At 35.1% G+C, this 22,445-nt stretch overlaps 3 protein-coding genes across 9 annotated transcripts in view; 2 read left to right on the forward strand and 1 right to left on the reverse strand.

The window, feature by feature from the left end:
* LOC115455266 (flotillin-1) overlaps nt 1-3,190 on the forward strand; it is a 32,335-nt gene extending 29,145 nt beyond the window's left edge. For both annotated transcript variants that reach the window (XM_030183938.1, XM_030183945.1), the window contains one exon: nt 175-3,190. Coding sequence is in view for 1 of the 2 variants with exons in the window: in XM_030183945.1 (XP_030039805.1) it covers nt 175-192 (18 nt within the window). In the remaining variant the exon portion in view is untranslated. The remainder of the gene's footprint in view (nt 1-174) is intronic.
* Nucleotides 3,191-6,975: 3,785 nt separating this feature from the next.
* LOC115455347 (sulfhydryl oxidase 1) lies at nt 6,976-18,949 on the reverse strand. 5 transcript variants are annotated; one of them, XR_005113251.1, is made up of 4 exons: nt 16,996-18,949; nt 15,070-15,207; nt 11,089-11,135; nt 6,976-7,771 (listed from the first exon to the last, which is right to left on the reverse strand). XR_005113251.1 is itself a non-coding variant. In XM_030184001.2 (3 exons), exons 1-2 carry the CDS (start codon nt 18,700-18,702, stop codon nt 15,115-15,117), a joined length of 1,800 nt encoding a protein of 599 aa, XP_030039861.1. In that variant the 5' UTR covers nt 18,703-18,949; the 3' UTR covers nt 6,976-7,771; nt 15,070-15,114. The 5 variants fall into 5 exon arrangements, 4 of the variants coding, with proteins under 4 accessions (XP_030039861.1, XP_030039873.1, XP_030039866.1 ...); XM_030184001.2 differs by lacking the exon at nt 11,089-11,135; XM_030184013.2 differs by lacking the exon at nt 15,070-15,207 and having other exon boundaries at nt 17,012-18,948.
* A 734-nt stretch (nt 18,950-19,683) lies between these two features.
* The window catches only part of LOC115455474 (transcription factor 25), a 38,372-nt gene continuing 35,610 nt past the window's right edge, over nt 19,684-22,445 (forward strand). For both annotated transcript variants that reach the window (XM_037444068.1, XM_037444069.1), the window contains exon 1: nt 19,684-19,815. The gene's annotated coding sequence lies outside the window, so the exon portion shown is untranslated. The remainder of the gene's footprint in view (nt 19,816-22,445) is intronic.

Raw genomic sequence — 22,445 nt, forward strand, 5'->3', positions numbered from 1 at the left:
CGATATATAAATGAGTCTGTTGTTGATGCGTTAGAGGAAATGTGATAATCCAAAGTAATTCAAAACAACTTAATACGTATCATTTTAAAGTCTTCTAGTATAATAACATCTTTATTTATTTCATACTTACTGAGTCATACAATGTGCCACTATAACCTTCTATATTTTTCGCAGGCTGTTCGCGCACTCTAAAAGCTGTTTTCTGCATAAAAACCACGATATTAACGTTTCTTCGTAACATGTAACAGAGTATTCTTTATAATTTTGTTTTATTTAAAGTTTTAAAAAACTATACTTAGATATACTTACATTATTTTTTTTCTTATTCATGTGCCACTTTTGGAACATTATCTTTTGTTTTGTTTGTTAGTTGGCTTGGGATGTGTTCACATGCGTCATCGGGTTAAAGGTTGGTTGTTGTGTGTGTGTCCAAGGCGTTAGATGTCAATGGGAGTAAACTGGTGCGACGCGCCTGACTAGCGCGTAGAACATTTGTAACAGGCGGTTCTTCCCTCTAGTTAAACATTGACAACAATCCACGAAACTAAGGAGACTCACCGCTCCTTTGCCCCTCCACCCCCCCCTGCGGACTCAAACATCTCACTACTATAATAGTTATTCTATAGTACGTAATTATATGTAAGGGAGAACACCAAAGTTTCAAACAGGACCAAAGTTAATTTGTACAACTCATTACTTACAACAATTTATTACCGTTTCTTTATCAATAGTGTGTAAGACTGTAAGAGGTTTGAGGACGCGCGCGGAGGTCGCTTGGAACAAATGTTTGGAGACCAGACCGTTGGTGATTTGCGTGTGAACGCAATCCAGCGACAGTTGTTAACTGTTTAATTTAACATCACAATATGGTGCCATTTATGATTTATTGCATGTTTTGTTTTTATTTCGGTCCTTGTGACGTTATTTTATGCATGTTTCGAATAGGGTATTTTATAAGTAACAGAAAGATCACGAAACGGAAAATTATTATTATCAAAATTGGTTGTAAATATTTGTAGAGATATTGGGATGAGGAATATTGGAGCGTAGTAAAAGTATATCGCTATCCCTTTCGCACGCGTTGATTTAAATAATAGTGAGGTTACACGTTTCGAATACATCCTTTTTCTGTCTTTCAGAAGATTATAACATTCCTCAATGAGCGAATTTATTAAATGATTTTACCGGAATATATGACAATGTAGGTATTTTTTTTATTTATTAAAATACCCTATTTTTCAATTATATTAATCCCTATAGAAGTAGTCGTAAGGAAATATATTTTCGTAACAAGTCGTGATCAGTAACGAAATGTACAATTACTATTTTTAAAGCAATACTCAATCGGCGGAACCAATCGATCTGTGCAAAGGCGATGAAAACTATTGTTTTTTATTGTTTTATGTTATATCACCGATACTGTGTGTACACGCGCAACTGTCAGTCACTTCTCACAGACGCAGGCAGCGTATCTACGTGACTCCAACAGCGTACTACCGCACAGAAAGCCCCGCCTTCCTTTCAATAACCATTCCAGATGTGACTAACAGTTATGCGTTTATATTGCATTTGATGTTCATTGCCCTTTATTTTTATATAATTGGAAATAAAACTAATCACAAAGTCTTAGGTAAACACGTTTTATCAGTTAGTGTTAACTGTTTTGAAAACGTTATCAAACTGTGTTCATTTGCTTTTCGTGGAGAAAAGCTGCAATGGAACTTGGAATCTTGCGAGCTCATGTTTTAGATCAGACACGCGACTGTTGTGCCTACGATGTATTCGATTGGCCGGTAAATTGAGCTTGCAGCCTTTTATATTGAGCAATAAATTACATTTAGCATAATATTTTCGGCGAGTGAGTTGTGTTTCGTAGTGCAAGTGCGACGAAAAATAATTGTTGTCTAGAGTACGTTACAAATGAACTATGTAAAACAATATATGACCAATTGCCTACATTTTTTTCCAAGGTAGAAAAATTACAAATGACTGTTATACAAAAAAAATATATACCTATATTTTTTTATTTAGCTAAACTGTCGTTAGGGTAAAGAAAATATTTGGTGTTCAAAAAGTGCAGTTTAGAAATTCTAAAATAAATTGTAAATTAATGCATTGGTACACGTTATTGGTGCACTTTTCTAAAAAGTTTTATTGACGTGCTATTTGAGTGATATTTTTTTACTTGTAGGTACATTTTAATTGTGTTTATTTTATCCATTTCGGTCTCGTCTAGTTAATTGAAAATTCTACCATCTATGTATATACGTAACACAGTTACCTGTTTTAGTTATAGTGTCGACCTTTTATACACAGTCGAAGTTAACAAAGAACCAGATGAATTATTTTATCATCGCGAAATGGTTTGAATATATTCGTCGCGCTGTACAATAACTTCTGCCGAGCGCGTCGCTTATATTGAACCATTTTCTCGTCTGAAATTATGTTTGAATCTCCTGTCGTGAGACATTTGTCGTTTTGTAGGTTTGTGGCAATATATAACGCGTTGTAGATGCTCTATATAAAGCTCTGGTCGGAGGTAAAGCGGTCCGCCTTGATGTAGTCTTATGATAAACAACTGCCAGACGCAAAGACGAACACCTCTATCTCCTGTGTTTATGGTCTTATAGAATAGTTCTATACGAAATATATATTTTTTATTTTATATTTATCCACCATATTTACCTCATTTATTGTAAATCGGCTTTCGGTGCCATTAGATCTTTTTCTGTATTCTTCTTTCAATTAGCTACTATTTCATAGACGTAGAAGTCTAATTTAACAGAGCTAGAATGCTTAATATTATTTTTGTATGTCTATTTTATTACTCCTAAGCGGCTCGTTAAGTGTGACTTTTCGTATGGTGTTCTAAACCGTGTCGTATGTAACTGCCATTGGCCACCCGATTGCGTGGAGTTGGCGCGTTGTCTATGGATTTGTTTTGGCAATAGACAAGCGCGCTCCGCAGATACCAGTATCGCGGGTCATCGCGTTGAACACCTATCTACTTGAGATATAAGTGGTTTTAATTTCTATGTGTGGCGCAATAACTTTCTCATTGTCTTTATATTGTTGCAATGAGAGTGGCACAATTATTTAACATTTTTTTTGTGTGGCTCGCAATTTTTCAACAATGTATGTGTATGATGTGATTTTTATTAATGTATATTCATTAAAAATGTCAAACGAATTGTGGTTTTCTTTATCTTATTCCTTTTGATCATGATCAGATAAGATTGTTTATCTGACGTCTCTGAGACCTGTATGTGTCGCTATAATCCCCCCTCTTCCTCCTCCCATTCCACCATAAAATCGATGGAAAAATAATGGTGAGAACCTGCAAATACTCATGATACTCGTGTCAATGAATCCCCGAGAGTCAGAAATTACTTGAATTCTAGTGCAAAGAGTTCTAAAATTATTTAGATCGGATATTGGGAAGATTGTCATACATGAGTTTTACGATTATGCGATTGTTACTTAATCTAACGTGAAATAGCAAAACACTAATGTAAAATACTTAAAAAAAACATGTGAGTTGCGCGCTTTCAGTGTGCCTGTTTGATTTATTTATTTATTTATTTATTTCTTTCAATTAGAACGGATAAACCAATTACACTAATTAGGTTAATAATAACAATATATAACTATAGTAAAAAATGAAACAGATCAATAATCGACTTAATAACTACATGAAGTATGCGGTATCATGAGTTACTTTCACAATAATGCAAACATTCATACTGGATCACGTTCCAATCAGCCGAAAAACGTCAAAATCGGGTGCGCTATTAAGAAGAGCATTAAGAGCGTTGAGAGTTCGCGGAATCGGTGATCTAGAACGTGCTACAGTACGGCACCGCGGGACAGCAAACAGATTGTGCGTCCTACTACGACAATACTTGTATGGTACAAAGAGCCTACAGAGCTCGTTATTCAGATCGGGAGCGTCTATTAACCCTCTCAGTATTTTGCACATGGTTGTTATTTGGTCATACCATCTCCTGACTTCAAGGGAGTTGTATCCTAGACATCCCAGTAGGAATTTCGTTGGGTACATGTAAGGATAGTAGGCATAAATACGTTTGTATAAATATCTTAAAAAGGCTTTTGGACCTTCTCAAGCATGAGTGCATAAGTGCTCTCATAGGGATGCCAGACACATGCACTTGCCTCAATTTTGCTGCGAACCAATGCAGAAAAGATGATTTTGATCACACTAATGTTGTGGAAATCACGCGAATTACGAAGCACGAAACCCAAGCGCCGATAACATTCTTGTGTCAATGTTATGATATGGTCGTGAAATGTCAGTTTTCGATCAAATGTGACTCCAAGATCTTTAATTGTTTGTGTTTTGCGATTATTTCCGTGCCAAGTGTATAGTCGTAGTTAATTGGTCGTCGCATTCGACTGAAAGTCATCCCAGAACATTTTGATAGGTTGAACTCCATTTTATTTTCAACGCTCCATTGAAATACAGCTTCAATGTCGTTCTGAAGTAATGCACAATCCTGCACCGTTTGAATTTCACGGAAAATTTTGATGTCATCCGCATAGAGAAGACATTTCGAGTATTTGATGACTGTGGGGAGATCGTTAATCATCATTATAAATAGAAGAGGGCCAAGAATTGATCCTTGACTTACTCCAGAGCGCGTATGATAAGGCTGGGATTCGTACAATCCAAGCCTCACATACTGCTGGCGATCACGGAGATAGTCCGCGATAAACTGCAGAAAACCTGGAGCCAGACCCAAAAGGGAAAGTTTTTCTAGCAGTATGTCGTTGTTAACCCTATCAAAAGCCTTCCGGAAATCGAAGTATAGGACATCCACTTGTCCCCCGTGATCGAGTCGGTCAGAAATAAAGTCAACCATAGTTAACAAGTTAGTGTTGACTGACCTTTTCCTTCTAAAACCGTGTTGCTCATTACATAGGAATGGTTCAATCTGTTTGTACATTTTTGTATGGAGAATATGTTCAAATATTTTAGCCAGAGTAGAAAGTATAGCTATTGGGCGATATTCTTCAACACATGACTTGTTGGGGCTTTTAGGTATGGGAGTGACTCTGGAGAGCTTCCATTGCGGAGGGTACTGGCCGGCTCTAAGAGCAAGGTTAAACAAGTGACACAGAGGATTAACAAAGAAATTACGGCCTTGCTTAAGAAGCCAAAGAGGAATGCCATCAGGACCAATGGAGCTGCTAGATTTTAAACTCCGAATCGCCATCTCTACGTCATTCGGAGTGACCTCGTGTACTATAACATATCTACTAGAGAGTAGTGGATTTTGATTTTTATTTGGGATAAGTCGAGTTTGGGTATTTCAGGTAGAAATACACTGGAAAAGAAATCAGCAAATGCTTCAGCAGCCTTAACACCGCTGACAGAGATGCCTTTATAGTCCACCTTTGACTCAAAACCGCCCATGGATCGTAGACTCGATACATGGCGCCAAAAGTCACGAGGATTGGACTTGATATTTTGCTCGATTCTAGCCAGATAAGTATCGTAAGCAATAGCAATTCGTTCCTTTAGCTTTGATCTTAGAGCAGAGAAGAAATAATAAGTATCTTGGGAGCCGGTGTGCTTCCATTGGCGGTGGAGCTTCAACTTAAGTTTCGTGTCCTCAATAATATCGCGCGTAAACCAAACCGGGTATCTTCTGCTTGGAGTAGTTTTACGTACTTTTTTAGGAATACAGGTGTCGAACATATTATACATGATATCATAAAAATAATATACGCTTTGATGAACGTCATTCATTTCATAGAGGTCATTCCATGAGAAATTAGAAACCAAGTCATGTAATGCCGTATAGTTACCTTTTATAAAATTCCAGTCCTTACGCACATCTAAAGTAGCAGGCTCTAAATGATCTGAACAACGAGAAGCTGAAATTTTGATATAAATTTCAAGAGGAGGGTGGTAAGCATCAGGAGGTACAATCCCTTGTGTAGCTCTAACAATTATTTCACGCAGGTTTGTGTTGTCCCGCGTCAGCATAATATCCAACTTTCCACCATAAATATTTCTTACATGATTATTTTCTGACAAGTTACAATATGACAAGAAGTAATTAAAGTAGTTGTTTATATTCAGTGATGCACTATTTAGATTAATGTCGCCACAAATTAGGACTGTGCCTTTTAAAGTATTAATGAAGCTTTCTACCTTGCAAAACCATCTCAAGTAATCGCTGTCGCTAGCGCTTGGTTTGATATAAACTATGCACACATAAATAGTACTTCCGTGTAAAACATAACTAGCCCATAAGTCTTCACCATGGTCTTTTTCAAAGTTCCCGAGCCTTTGGAGGATGATGGGAGCACGCGCAGCCAGGAGTACGCCTCCGCAAGCAGTATTTCTGTCCCGTCGCACTATGCTCCAATCAGCGCACGCAAGTTCAGAATCTTTCACAGATGTGTCGAGAAAAGTCTCAGTAGCAGCAATAAGATCGTGTTCCGAGGTTAAGAGGTTATTACGCCATAAACGAAGTTTGTCGGGCAAAGTGATATTTGGGTTTTTCTGCTCAGTATCAGCCCGGAGTCTGGAATTTGTGCCCGATATGGCGTTAGGCTCGCCCCCTATCACATCATGGGACGGAACATACTTGGCGAAAAGTGGGTGCCCTAGTTGCGCCTCTGCATACCCCTTCGGGGATAAAATGCGTGATGTTATGTTATTTTTCTATTAATATATAAGAACGCTGCGATATCATGTCACAGGTAATTTTCTAATATGATAACTACTTATTAACAATTGGAGCGCATATTTAATCCTATTGTCCCGATCTATTTAACTACCGAGTCTACCGCACTGTATGCCGCATCCAAACAAATGTAGTTTAGAACTGGTTTATTCTATTATGTTTCTATACGAGGAAAATCAATTTTGGCGCAAATTGAAGATAAAATAGTTGTACCTAAACAATATATGTACGTAGCAGGTTGAGTTAAAAAAATCAAAGCAAGAGTCAGAATAATAATTTATTCAGTATTTCATGACAATAATGAATTCAAAACATATGACGTCACATGTTTGCATTACAATGAGATCCTCAATATAACTACTTAATGATAGTTGTAAAATAAAGATGATGTGATGTAACATGACTGAATTATGTCTTAATATAACGGCTTAGTTACAATACAGTCCATACCGTCTAACTTTGTCGTGAGGTAGGAGTCGATCTTGCTGCGAGCGATAGAGTGCTTGGTACAGATTTCCAGATTCTTGTAATGACAAATTCAGACCTTTTGTTGAGCTTATTTTCATCACATGATAAATTTTAAATTCAAATCCTGACCAATTCAAGAATCTTTCAAAACGAAAAAATACTTTTAATTATCTAACCTGGCAATTGAATCCGAGACCTTACTGGTTTCATAGTACAAGTAACCAGTACTGAGTGTGTGAGGCCAACATTCACACTCCATTCACATTGTATGCGAGGCTATGCAAGCGAGAGAAATATGAAATTAATTGACTTTCACAGAAAGAAGTTTAATACGTACGAAGCACAAACAGAAAGTTTATTCTGTTCTATAACGTAAAGCTACTTGCTTGCTCATGTAAAGAATGGCGAGCGAAAAATGTATGAAGAATGCCTAACTTCAGAACTTTATCGCTCTCAGTGCGACCGATACCTGAAACTACTTGCTCGCAACATAGTAATTCAACAAAATTACACGACTAGTTCTGTAGTTTAGCCTTTATTGATTCTTGTTCTTGTTCTTAGTGTGTTTGCCACCTTATCCCATGTACCTGGAATAAAAGATTCATGAGAAGAGGAAAAAACGTATATAAAGGACAGTGTACTATTGCATTGATATATCAGTTAATGAACCCTTTTGAATTAGTTAAATATTTTATTAAATTTCAAATGTGAGCTACAAGTCGTTCCTTTGCGTTATCATTTTAACACTAAAATTATTTAAGCATATAAAATAAGAAAGTTAAAAAAGTGTGTGAATCAAATATGAATCATTTAGTTTCTGGGGAGTACCAGGACTATTCCGGGAATACTCATTTCTACGATTATGCACACATCGTTTACACACCATCACGAGTTTGACGTAAGCAACCACAAGCAACATAAACTTTAAGCATAATGAACGCGTTTTTGAACGAGATCTCACATCGACATTTGTTATTGATTTGGCAAGTTACTATTGGCTTTATTCAGACACGTGGTACTATTTGTTTAACGAGATATGATCGAATTTAGTTATCATATGAATAGCAAAGATGTTCCGTCATTGGAAGCCTTGTTAATAGGTGGCCTGTTAACCTAAGATTTGCAAACTGATGCTAAGAATTTAGTCAAGATTTAATTGAACCGTAATTGGACTCTTCGAAATATTTGTGTCTATGAGTACGCTCCTTGCTCTATTGTCTATTTGGGAGAAGCGAAACCATCATAATTATAACCATTTAAAACAATTTCATTTATGAATCTAAAAGGCCCAATTCGTTCCTCTGAAGTTAACATGCTGTAAAAAGTAACCACATCAAATCATATTAATATATTAAAAATCTGTGTCGATGTTAAACCACATTATGACGTCATATCTTTTAAAGCGAAGCAATCTATGTTTTAAGACAAAACACTTGTTTGATGTCAATGGCGATGGGGGAAATTTTCCGAAAAAGAACCCGTCACAAAATATATGAAGTAATATGCATAAGTTGTTTACAAATCGTTCTGATAATTAGATTTTATATAGAGTACGAAAAAGAAGCCTCAAGAATCAAGTTAAATGGACCCTTCACCACTGGTGAATGTACAGCTATCCCAATCATCTCGGCCCAGCGAGAAGCGTTACTATTGTCAACTAAACACGGCAGACATCTTTAAAAAACGGTTGATGTAACTGGCTTCAATCCAGCCAAAACGATTAGGGATAGCAAGTGCTTTAGTCAGTTGTGTGCGTCAACCACAACCCATTGCAATATGGGCGAGGAATTTTCCTTCACCAGAAGGACAGCAATAAATATATATTTTTCCTGTTATTGAATTTTCTCTAAGTGCAACAAAATAACCTGTAAACGTACTTCATGCTAGGTAAACACTGCACCCATTATAAGACATTACGGAGCATTCAATATTGCAAACATAAAGGCGTTAATTTTGGTTAGTAGCTTGGGTCCATGAATATTGCCACTCTATAACTTACAGGACTAATACTATTATGAAGTGTACAAGGTTTAGTGATCTAATGTTTCTTAAAAAATATTTACCGATTTCCCAGATTTGACCTCAATGGGGTCAAAAGTCGAATAAGTTGCTAAAATTACGATAAAATGTAATGTGAACCCACGAATAAACAATAATAATGATAATTGGGGAGCCTTTAAAAATTATCGTAAAAAAATATTTTTGCTTTGCGCATTATGATTATCGTAGCCTTAAATACTAGTGATTTTATATTTTGCAGCTTATAACGTCACAACATTATCATAAAAAAAACTCTCTTTTGTCCCAATGCAAAACTGTAACGAGATAATCTAGAAACCGTTTAACAAATATACGCATAGTAACCTACGCGAGCGAGACATCGAACGGATAGATTAGGTGTTATTATAGACAGCTAGTACACTGCGTATGCAATCGACTTAACCGAATGCTATGACCTACTTCTGTTAGTTATCTATTTTTAAGCATCGCTAGCAATGATTCTAACCTGAACATATTGCAGTTAGACTAGTCGTAGTGTAAATTCTCACGAAAGATTACTTTGTCGATGAACGAGATGTGGTCCCCGATAGTCAGTAGAACCCTATCGGCATAAAATTGAATTCCAATATTGGGATGGATGGATTATTTACATCAACTCTTTTTCGTTGCTGTAAGTGTCCTAACTTCTCGTACACAAAGGGATTTGGATCATGTTGGTTGGTGATTCGCCAAAGCATTATCTATTAAAGACTAGCAAGTGAAGTTGGTTTAGCTACCGAAGAATCAACGATTTTCTACGACATCGCCAATCTGTTTCATAATATCGATTTGCACGAGTTTTTCCTTTTCCAAGTCGCGGAATATGTATAGTTCGTATGAAATCAGCTCACATCTGTGTCAACAATCAAATAATATATTCACTAGTAAATGTAGACATCACACTTGTGATATATTTAAAAAAAATATATAATTGATTTTTTCATCTTAAAATAATATATCGGCATTCCGATTACCAATAAAAATAACATTTAGAAATACGAGTGCAGCGTTATTTCATAGCAGTTTTAAGGAGTCGCCTTTCAGTCATAACATAAGTATGTACACCTGTACACCTTAATGAGTCCTCGTCGTCTAACTAATGTGTTAGCTGTTAATCATGGGTGCTCAAGCTTATAGTAAAGATGTGAATTACACAGTATCAACCCTTGAAGTAACTCAGACGAGAAGGGGACAACAGTAATAATAATAATTAGGTTTTAGTAATAATAATAATAATTAGGTAATAGTATTAATTAGGCTTCAATTTCTTTATCCATAACATGATTAATGTCGAATTTCGTGACACGATTGATAATGCCATTACAAACAGAAAGCAGATCATGCATTGATAAGTCAAATATCCTATTATAATTAAGATTAGATTATGGATATTACAATTCTTTGTATGCGTATCTGATAGTACGAACACATGCTTGCAAGATGGTAATCGTGATGTATGCATTAAACAAAGCGGTAGTTGCAAGTTACCTAATGATTTGAAATCGATGTATTTATTAAGATAATATCACAAAACTTCTGCCGATGGTTGTCTAGCAATGCGCCTGCGCGTCACCGATGTATAAAGTTACCTACACCGGTATTGTCTTTGTTTACTAGTCTCTTATGAAGAGTCCTTAATGTCAACATTTCACTTTTGTATAAATGAGGCTTCAAAGGAGTTTCTCAGTAGAGGTGACCTGGTACACTATAATAAATATTTATATTTTACGTAAAAGATATTTTTACGTAAGGCCCTACGTCACATTATTATTTACGAATTCTTTTCCTCTATTCTTAGACCCTTAGCACTTATTAAAATATAATTAATACCCGCCACCAAGTATTCCACTAAACACCTACTAACCTTAGCCCGTTTACCACACGCGTTCCGCCCAGATCATTTGACATACACTGTTTAAAATATAAAAGAATATCATTACTCATATTTACAAGGACATATTGACATTTCATTAAAACACAAAGTATCAAAAATTATATACTCGATATATTTTATTTTATAAATATTTTTCTTATAAATATCATTTTACTAAATCAATAATTACACCTAAATCATTTATTAAATTACTTGTACTAAGGTACATACGTATTAACAATTTTTTGCACCAATAAAATAGATAAAGACTAGCGAAGGAGTAATATGAGAGTTAAACGAGTATCTTCAATGGAGCTTGCAGACATCCAAACATTTCAATATTCCGATACATCTTACAAAAACAATATAGATTAAAACATGTAAAATTAAAATACCTCCACTATGAACTGCACAAACTAATAATAATTATATAATACACAGAATTATAAAAAAATGTTAATATTTGTTACACTGCAAGTTCTATTGAAACATGAAAGTAAAGTGGAAATGGGTGCAAAACTTTATTGAATACGTTAATAAATTATATAATTATGTTATATTAATTTAGCGTAAAAAAAATGCCTTAGCCACAATAACATTTAGTTTGTGCGCCAGTAACTATTGTTATAAGGAACACGCCGGTGTAAAACCCGTTAAAACAATTGATATGTTTTCTGACAATGGCAGTGAATTAATTCGCGTCTGAATTATTAACCTAATGTTCCATAGGCGACATCTATCCGCAACAAGTGACGCGCAACTATTCACATCATTCGATGCGCTTGATATTATCATGTCTGGCAATGTTGCTGAACGAGTTGCGCATCGTATGTTGCTTGTATACGAAATTGTGACGTGTTAAAAGCGAACAATTTTGAGGCACATAGTAGTAACATCTAACGATACTATAATTGTCTATTGACTATAATTTATTGTTAGACACGTAAACGACATTGGAAACTGGTGTCTATTGCAGTGGCGAAGGGTTCATAACTATTCCTGCCGGCGACACTCACATAATTTATGTAAAATCTAAGTATCATTAAATTATTTGCTGACCGCATTTATTCATTAGTACCTATGTGTTGTGTAGAAAAATATCACCCTTCGCAACTGTGTGTATTATTAACCTAACACGAGTGTGACATTATCTAACGGAAGCAAATTAATGTGATATCGCGTGTATAATCCAACTCTAAATCGGCTCATTTGAATAATGGTTCCTTTGTGTGACAAAATGTAATTTACCCTATTATATTTGGTGATTGATTATAACATACTGTAATAATAAAAATTGAGTTTTGTTAGCCAAATTCATGACATGATTTTTGGCTAAGTACATTACACAGGGTGTCATGAAATATGGCAGGCAGCAAAAGATCATTACGGACCAATATGACTGTAGGAAAATAAATGCAGATCAACAACTTGAATATTTGGTAACATTTGGAAATAAGATTAACCAGTTATCTTTACACTTCAATTTATACCTAATATAAATAACTATAAGTTTTATCTTACCTAGTGTGTAAAAATTGGACGCAAATAAATAGCTCGCATTCATTTTATCGATCCACTTTCTATTATAATGCAATAACATTACTCTAGAGTGGCGAGCCTGGTGTAGGTGCAGGCGCCTAGTTCAATTACTAGTCACAATATTACAGATTATATTGCCACATTACTAAGGTAAATAATATTTACTTCATTAGAAACAGCTGCATTGTGTTGAGAACATAAATCGGTATATGATCTTTTTTTAATTACTTATATCATAAGCTAATATCATCTATAGAGTTCTATAAGCCGACATATATGACAGGAAAACATTTTGAGTACATTCATTCCACTTGGTGAAGATTGTCATGAGAAAAATTTCATGACATATTTCGCAATACTGTCTTCGAATACTTTTGGACAATTTAGTCTACAATAACGATTTTAATGTCTAATTCGAAATACAGGCAGAGGCACTGAACATTTATATGTAAATAGCTATGGCGGGCACAAAGCATATCGAAAATTCATCAACAACTCAACGCAGCGTTCATTGACTAACAATTGTGCTAATGTCATGATTATTCATTAGACAGTAATTGACATAATACAATAGTGCCTACACTTCTGTTTACAATTGAAAATACAAAGGGACGGAAGACTTATTTAAAACATCGACCAACTTCAGTCTCATCTGGCGATCTCGCACGCAAGCAGCGGTGTCAAATATGGCGAGCGTAATGTTGCGTATTACAATTGTTGACTGAAGGAGTCAACTTTCCCTCTAAAATTTTGTCATGAAACCATAAAATAAACCTTTTCACGCAGCTCTTAAAAAAACTAATAAATATTAAAGTTTCTAAAGTACGCTTTTCGAAAACGGTATATTTAACAATATTGTTTTTATTTTATTTTTATTTTTTTATAATCAGAAAATAAAGAACGCTTAGCTTATATTATGCAAATAGTCTCATTAACGTAGGCATGAGCTACAGTAGTCCTCAATAAACGATCCTAATCTCAATCCGATTCCGCGAATGAACCAATCACAATAACTCATTTGTGCGCATGTCAAAACAAACCTTGTTCTGATTGGTTCATTTTTAGTACAGATCGAAAATGCGATGGGGATTTTTTATTGAAACTGGCAGTTAGCAGTTTGCGGTAACATATCGAAAATAACATTATACCTTCCTATAATAAGTTTTTACCAGTATCACAAGCCATAAACCGAAACTTCATATAAACAAGTGACGAACGAAAGTGAAAGTATTTAAATTGGTTGAACTGGTATTTTCACATAAATTAGATATTAAACTGTGAGTAGGGCTGGATGGATGAACCGGCTGTTTGAATCTGTTTAGCATTGTAATGTTATTAGACTACCTACATACCCTCTCAAGCAAGTCAACCGAATACATCTTTCAAACTAAAAGCTACAGCGTAATACCTGGCGGCAGAATCAATAAAAAGGCTGACGTTAAAAGTCTATGCAAATGGAAGTTCGGATTAGACAGTCACCCCTATGAGTGTGTATACCCAAAGTTCCTCACTCGCAATCATGCCTAAAATATCTAACCGAATTTTCTACACATACCAAATAAACATTACAGCATTGTCATTTTATCTTCACGCATTTAAAAGAAATATGAACGAGATATTAAGTTCCATGACTATTTCAGTTATTGTTATTCATTATTTGAAGCAAACATGACGTACCATCATTATCTGGTAGCTAAACATGGCTACCGTCACATGATACGCCGATGTTGTCTAGTTAATACACGTTAAACTACATCGCATAAAAAAAAGGAATGTACAATATCATATTACATTATTAAGGCTATGTCGGTCCTAATTCCTAGCTCTATGGTAAAAGCTGCCATCTAATAATTATTAAAACGTTTCTCATCTAAAAAATACGAAAGCGATTATCTTATGTATATTATATAAAATAAACATATACCTATCGAACTAACAAAGTAAATAGCTCTTTTATAACTGTATACAAAGAACACAATAATTCTATTTTGTGTTCGCAATTGGGTTTTTATGATATGTGTTTGAAACATTGCTAGCATTGACGCACACTTATCGCTCCGGCACTAATTCTCCTCAGAGTGTACAAGAACTATAATTTGACAAGAACTGGCAGCATATTTAAATACAATGAACCGTCATAAACATGCTAATTCCGAAGTTGATATCAAAATTATTAATTCCTAATTCGGGCCATCGAGCAGGTTAACATAGGCGAAGATATATTCGTATTGCGTAGTTAAATTTTCATTCGAATCTTTCACGTTGTGCTCGACTAAAAACTATTCGTATCACACTGTCGAATAACGAGCAAGTTCCGATTTCAATTTCATCATCTAGATTGTCGCCTTTGTTAACTGTACAGTACAGTTTGCAAAAAAAATCTTCTCCATGCAACATTGTTATGTAACTTTCGATTGCAATTTGCACACTTACGATTTAAGAACTTCATCAGCGAGTCTATTCTTTTAATAAAACCCGTTAACGCGTTGATGAGTGCTCTGGTATCGGGAATTTGCAGCTTCCATCCTCATCACTCACCATCAGCTGACCCACTTGGTCATTACTAGTATCCTATAAAAAAAATTATAATATTTCCTACTATAATGCAATAAGGCAACTTTTATACGATAATTGTGCGTCAACCATTGTTTCCTTAAGGCAAGCGAAATGGGGAATGTCTTGTCATGATCAAAAATGAATTTGGCATGCTTAACATTTGTCAGAAATAAGTGCTTGTTAGTTATAACTTTCACAGCTTATCTATAACGGAAAACATGGATGTTATAGTAATAAAGTTCTGGATAACCACGGCCGTGTCGTGTCCGGGAAGAGGCAGGCTCGTAAGCTGAATAAACCGAAAAGTATACATACTTTTTTAAGGATGTTCTCACCGGAGCTGCTTTGCTGTCACAGTATAAGAAAAGTGCCAGTTTCCCGTCCTTCCTGGACCTGGCATGGCAGTGTCTCAAAGCCTTATGTATACAGTAAGTTAAATAAAATGATTAAATTATTTAAGGGAACACACAGAGATTCATTTGCTTATACAAAATCTTGCTATAAATTATTCTGTCGTCATTAACTATTAATGTTGAGGTAAATATGTTTCATTTGTGGGTGTTCACAAATTATCAGGTGATTTACTTGCTACCTAAAATAATATTTAATACCCATTTCGACATTTATTTGCTGTAATACTAAAAGAAAAAACTGGCAAATACTGTTGAAATAATACAAAGATTATTATGAATTTGTTCCCTTTGAATAAATCTCCTGTGAGATTCAATACAAGGAACCCTTGTATAAATTAGTAATGTAGGGAAGAAGATTCCATTACCATTTACAGGACCATTTACAAATCAAATTGAAAAAATTCTGATATTTGAGGGAACTTCATGACTTGTGACCATCCTAAACCATCATGGTTGTGTGGAAATATGATCTTAATAAATTAAACAAATAGTGTTTATCACAAAGTTAATTAATTATTTTAGATGGTCACCAGTAGAAGAACTGACACCAATTTTAAGAACTGATAGCATTGAGACATAATAAATATATATTAAAACAAACATCAAAAAGTTGGTGAAAAGTTAAAAATGTTAAATGATAACTAATGATTCAAAGACAAAAAAATCAAATATATATGATAATGTTTAAACTTTTATTAGATAAGTGATGTTTAATAATGTAGAGAGATATTATAATAATATGAAATAGAAAAGTGAAGGCAACATGATTAGCATTGTAGTTACTTTTATGATTAATTTCACGAAAACCCCTTTGTGAAAATCCTTCACACAAGAGTAAAAAATTTTAATTCAACAAGCATTGTGAGTGTGTAAGTAGAATCTAATAAAGTTCAGTGAATAAAACCCTTTAAAATACATTTAAGAAAACAGGACAGAATTATAGCAAGATTATGTATGTACCGCAGCCAATTTTTTTAAGTATTGGAAGTACCCACCAAGGCATCTGCATCTTATGCCATTGTGAGATAAATGTGTCTACATAACGGTAACAATAGAACATCTATCTACTATAGTAACAACAATATTTAACAATATAAACTACAACATGAAGTAGTGCGATTAGTCATCCAAGTTGCATGCACAACCTCCTCATGTAAATGTGGGTATCTAACATGTATCCAACATTGTAACAAATTTTAAGAAAATTAATACCAATTGATGATTGCAATATGGTAAACTACAGATAACAGTACATAGCTGTAGGGAAACTAAGACAACCAAATGTTACTTCTATATCTACTGGTTATACTTTACCTCTCCCATGCTTGTAATGTCTTTTTCTGTAAAAACGTTTAGTATAAAAATATTTTACAACTAATATGAGACTAACAAAAGAAAATATGTACAGGAGACTTAGCATTCCGATGTCCAGGTTGGAGAAGGGGCTCGGCGACACCGCGGCAGAGCGGGCCCACCGCTGATCGCGGATGTTGCCGGCACTGTACACTGACTGTAAATACTGGTACACCGCGGGCAGGTTCCACGCGCCGCGTGGCAGGCGACACTCAGGACATCTTGTGGCACTCGGGAACTGAATCTTGGGGTGTTCAGGATCTTCAGTGATGTCACCAGCTAGTCTTAGATTTACTTCGTTATGTGATATCCACAGCCATAACACTGCTTTGTCATTCTCTTTTACATCAAATATTCTGTTCCTTGCTGCCATTGCTTGAAAGTGTTCTGAACACTCAGTACATCCAAAAAAGTGTTTGACATATCCATGCATAGCTTTCAGAACTTTAGGGCCCTCCACCCCTGGTTTCTGAGCAGCATTTATTGTTAATGTGTGGAATAGAGTCCATAATCCACAAGTGTAGCCTCGGTACTTGGGCTGACTACCCTTACAGCTAACATATTCCAAGTTGCTTGTGTAAACTGGGGCATGGAATGTTTCTAAATTCTTTACTGCATCATACACTTCCGCTCCACTCCAACTGTTCTTGCGTCCCATGGTTGCACGTAAATCCACAATGAATTCTCTGAGATTTCCTCTAAAGGGAAATGCAAATATGAGGACATCCAAATATTCAAGTAAAGCTTGCAAAGGTTCACCAGTCAGAGTTTTGTATCTTGTAATCTCAGTATGTAGACTGTTCTTCAGGGTCTTCTCTAAGTCACTGTAGTAAACAACATCAGCATTTGGTAATGGTTTATCATTCCCATGTTCATTGTAATTAGTTTCAGGAGTAGGTTTGTACTCTACAGGGAACACATAATTTTTAGATCTCAAATATGCATTTACTTCTTTTAATAGATTTTCAGCAGCTTGGCCTTTGGGTGTGAAGGGTGTTGCATTTGCATTATTATCCACTAGCACCAGCCCAGGGAACTGGCGAATTCCTGCTATGTTAGCCAGCTCACTTGTATCATACACCCTTTTTATTCTCACATGGTCATAATCACTTACATCCAGTGCAAGTTCAGACCCTACTGTTGAGTTAGCATTCTCAAAAACTAGGAAAGTGTACTTCACATCTTTTGGCACGTCACTGATGGCTTGGGCATATGTAGAGTATGACGCTATGTTGAAAGAAGGGGCAAACTGCAACCGTCCTCGCGCCTGCTCGTTTTGTAACTTGCTAATTATATTGACTTTGAGTTTATCTGGTCCGTCGCCTATTTGTATTTTCTCGCCGACATTGGAGTTGCCTTTAACGTAGTTCTCGTGCAGGTATCGCAGCGAGGGGTACGCCATTACTTCGAACTGTCGACATATTTCACTGTTTTCCTCGACCGAACAATCCATTACAGCCGGCCTTATGACGTTTCTCCAGTGAACCATTTCCGAAGCGAGTGTTTTATATTTGGGCATGAACGCTCGGCAGTGGCCGCAGAAACTATTGTAAAATTGCACTAACAATGCATGTTTTTGTCCGTAGATTTTTCGCTCCAAATTACGGTTAGTCAAGATGTCAACTAGATCGGATTTTTTATACAATCCCTGTTCCTCAACCTCGTCATCCGGCAAAACTGCACTTTGCACAAATAAAACAGAAACGGCGAGGTCACACAACAAAAATGTATACAACAAGTTCATTTTGGATCAATCTCACCAGAAGCGGCAGCGTTGGTTTTCGTCTATGTATTTGAGTGACACGTAAATACGATATGCCGAACTCCGAAGTCACCAGCAACCGCTCAGACCGAAACCCGTACTAATAAAAATGATAACAGGCGAGCAGTGAATACTGCTTCAATACCGTCAATTTACATGCACCAATACCGCACTGAACTCAGCTGAAGCCTGAAGTTGCATACAGTTGCGAAACGTCATCACTTCGTCAGCAAAATATGACAATGCCATTGTGTTTGACAGTCTGCCGGCGAAAAACTACCACAGATTAGGTAAAAGATCTAACGTAACGTAGACAGTTCAGTAAATACGGAATTCCATCTGAATCCGGAATGGAAATCAAATTTGAAAAACCATGTCGACTCGACGTTAAAAAATTAGACCACAATGTAAAAGATTAATTTACGAAAAAGATTTAAATTGTTTAACAGTTATTTATTACTTTAAAAAAATAAAATTGAACTTATAACTGTACCTATACATTTTTTACGTCAAAATAAATACTTGTATAGTACAAAAACCAAGACAAAAACAAAACTCGCTCATGACTGAAATCTTCTTCTTCTTCTTTTATATTATGGCTGCTATAGTTTATTTGTCGGTGATTTTGCCAATATCGAGTAGTAATAGCAGATACAAAACAAAAAAAGAGAATATAAAATCAGATCGCTATTTGCATCTCTCCATGACTATAGTCTTCAGACTATAATATAATCCCCTTCTGGTGTTATTTAATTTTTTTTGCCAATGCATGCTGTGACATCTTAAAAAGTTGTGCATTTAAGCCTATTATTACTTTTATATTTTATTGGAGCTATTTATAATGTAACAACTACTGCTTGTCCTAATTATAAATAAATAAATTCTCTGAGATATTATATTATCAGTTTACATTTTAATCTGTGCAGTGAATTGTCAAATTGACATCCAGTAGGAAGTGTCAGTGACGAGTGACATCCCGCATTTCGTATTGATTTTTCACTTTTGCTGGCAAGTGGTGGCTTAATAAATTTCTGGGTGAATTGGGCTAAGCCTATTATATCAAAGATTTGCTGTGCGGTTGCGGACAACTTCCAGGTAAGTTATTATATATACTAATTGGTAACTTTACCTGTAAAAGCCTATATTTAGTTATTAAGTAATGAAAATCTTTTGCCATCAATAGCAAATCGCCAAGTAAGCAACGTAATTTTTGTAGTCGTGATCATATCCCATTCGAATAGAATGGAAGATGCCGTCTAGTTGTAATGTGAAGTCGGAAATAAATTATACCTCCAGCCTCTACACGGGCCAGTCGATAAGCGAATTTACAGAAAATTAAGAAAAACAATTAATGCCTCGTATTACTTATAGTTTTATTCGTTTCTGCTCGCGCCTCTACCAGCTTAAAAGTATAATAATCTTCCTGGATTGTCTTTTTAAGACAACAACACATAATAACTTAAACAAAATTCACAAATCAGGACAGAATACAGGCACAATAACAACAACTGACGGTAATTGAAATGTTCAGATAGTGTCAATTGACAAGAGATAATAATTATAATCCCTTGTCAGGGAACACAATTATTTTGGCCTGGAACACTGGCACACTATGGCAGGTTTACATCTTGTCTTTGGTGGTTGCTATCAAGGTTGAATTAAATATCCTTACTACCAGCACTATATAAAAAAATTTGCATCTTAAAGTAATTTAACCTACTACTAGCACTATATTAAAAATGTACTTCTTCATCTTGAAATAATTTAATTAATTTTTAGTTGGACAAAATAAATGTATTAATGATGACAATAGAATCTTATATGAATCTTCTTGGGATTGCATTATCACACAATTCATAGTTCACACATATAAACATGTTGAATGAATAAAATTAGTTCCCAAAAAATTACTTTATAGGAGAGTGATTAATGGGTTGTCAAAAAAAAACCTATAACATTTTTTTAGGGGCGTTGAAATTTTTTATCTTTTACCAAACTTATTAAGCTTGTACGTTGAGTTTCATGGACATAAAAATTAAACATATATACAAAGTCAACTAGAGGAACAAATGGAATATTATAATAATATTGTGGTACTTTTAAAGGGACATAAGTATAATTTCACACAAGTTAAACAATCAGGTAAACACAGGTACACACACACACCAACTTATATAATTTACTTACAAACAATGAAACCCTATTTTCCATATTAACCATTATATTCGTAATAATCAGAGAATACAATTTTAGATAAATTGACTATGCGAGAATAAGTAGGCCAATGTAAATACAATGTTGAGAGTGTCATCATTTCTCCTGCTCTTGCCAGGTTACCCATGCACCTGATTATTTCCGAAAACACCCAATGTCATCGGGTAGGGTAGTATGGCGCGTATCCATATTTTGTAGTACTTATTGTTATAAGAAAACATCTTACCTTGAAATGCATGTAACAAAAGCATCATAGGATACATACAAAGGCTATGCATGCATAACAAAAAGGAAATAGTTGGACAATTAGATTTTATATCATACAGAGTACATGCATGCATGTCGCTTCACATCTGTTTTCGTTTTAAAGGGATAAGCAGTGCCCTAAAGTTTAGAACAAGGTAGACAAAATATTTGTTTGTATTGGTTTGAATGATGAGACGAGCTTGCTATTGGCCTGATAGTAAGCGATACGAGGAACAACCGGCCATAAACAGTAGAAACACCATCCAACATGAATTACGAAGTGTTGTTTGGTATTCCACTGCATTCGCCATCATGACACATGACATGTTAAGACTTATTATGTCCAGTAGTTACAATCATAAATCCCAGTAGAGTCTAGAGTGTCATCTGTATATATTTGAAAATAAAAGTAGCTTCTAGGGAATGCTCAATCATGCACACAATGAAAGCACTGCCATCTGGTAGTGCAACATGATTTTTTTACTCTATTAACTTGTTATTGTATATAACTCATATTAAAAGTAGTAAAAAATTATCATTCCATTTGTTGATAATGTATTGTATATCTGGATGCTCCAACACATACATATAAATAAATCAAATGATGTAAGATTCTGGTGTTTTCAAATATAGTACCTATTTTTACCATGGTTAAATGAATAGCGATAAAAAAAAACACTATAAAAACATACATAAGTATGAGTTCTATAAACATTTATAAATATTTATCTCATAATATGAGTGGTAGAAATAAATAAGGTTTGTATTTCATACTCAATGTAAAATAACCTGTAATTAAGTGAACATACCATTATAATTATGCTTTGATATCATCCAAATGAAAAGCGGCGTTAGCGTAGTTGGTTGTGAAACGGACTACCGAGACGAATGTCCGCAGGTTCATATCCCAAAGGCACACACATCTAACATTTGTAAAAAAAAAATATGTGTGTATTCTTTGTGAATTATCGCTTGCTTTAATTTATCATACGAAACCCATGCCTATAAATAACAGACAGTAGGACTTGAGAGTTTCTTTTTTATCAATGCTGTGGTTCTTGTGTCGATGCTGCCTCCTATACTTGCACGTTCCCTGTGAACAGTAAAAACATGTTCAAATTTCATCCAAATCTGTTCAGCGATTTCGGTGTTTACTTCTTACAAAAATCTTAACATTTTAGATTTATAATAATAGATAACTAAGGAGCATCAGTTTAAGAGAAACTTTGAATAAATAAGCATTCAATCAATACAGCTTCGGGCTA

This window comes from Manduca sexta, chromosome 27 (assembly GCF_014839805.1).
Source record: "Manduca sexta isolate Smith_Timp_Sample1 chromosome 27, JHU_Msex_v1.0, whole genome shotgun sequence".
Lineage (NCBI taxonomy): Eukaryota > Metazoa > Arthropoda > Insecta > Lepidoptera > Sphingidae > Manduca > Manduca sexta.

Coding starts and splice junctions, on each gene's coding strand:
- LOC115455347 (XM_030184001.2), bottom strand. CDS start 18,702: ATGAACTTGTTGTATACATTTTTGTTGTGTGACCTCGCCGTTTCTGTT. Junction 15,208..16,995: donor TCCTGTACATATTTTCTTTT/GTTAGTCTCATA, acceptor TTTTTTTTATAG/GATACTAGTAATGACCAAGT.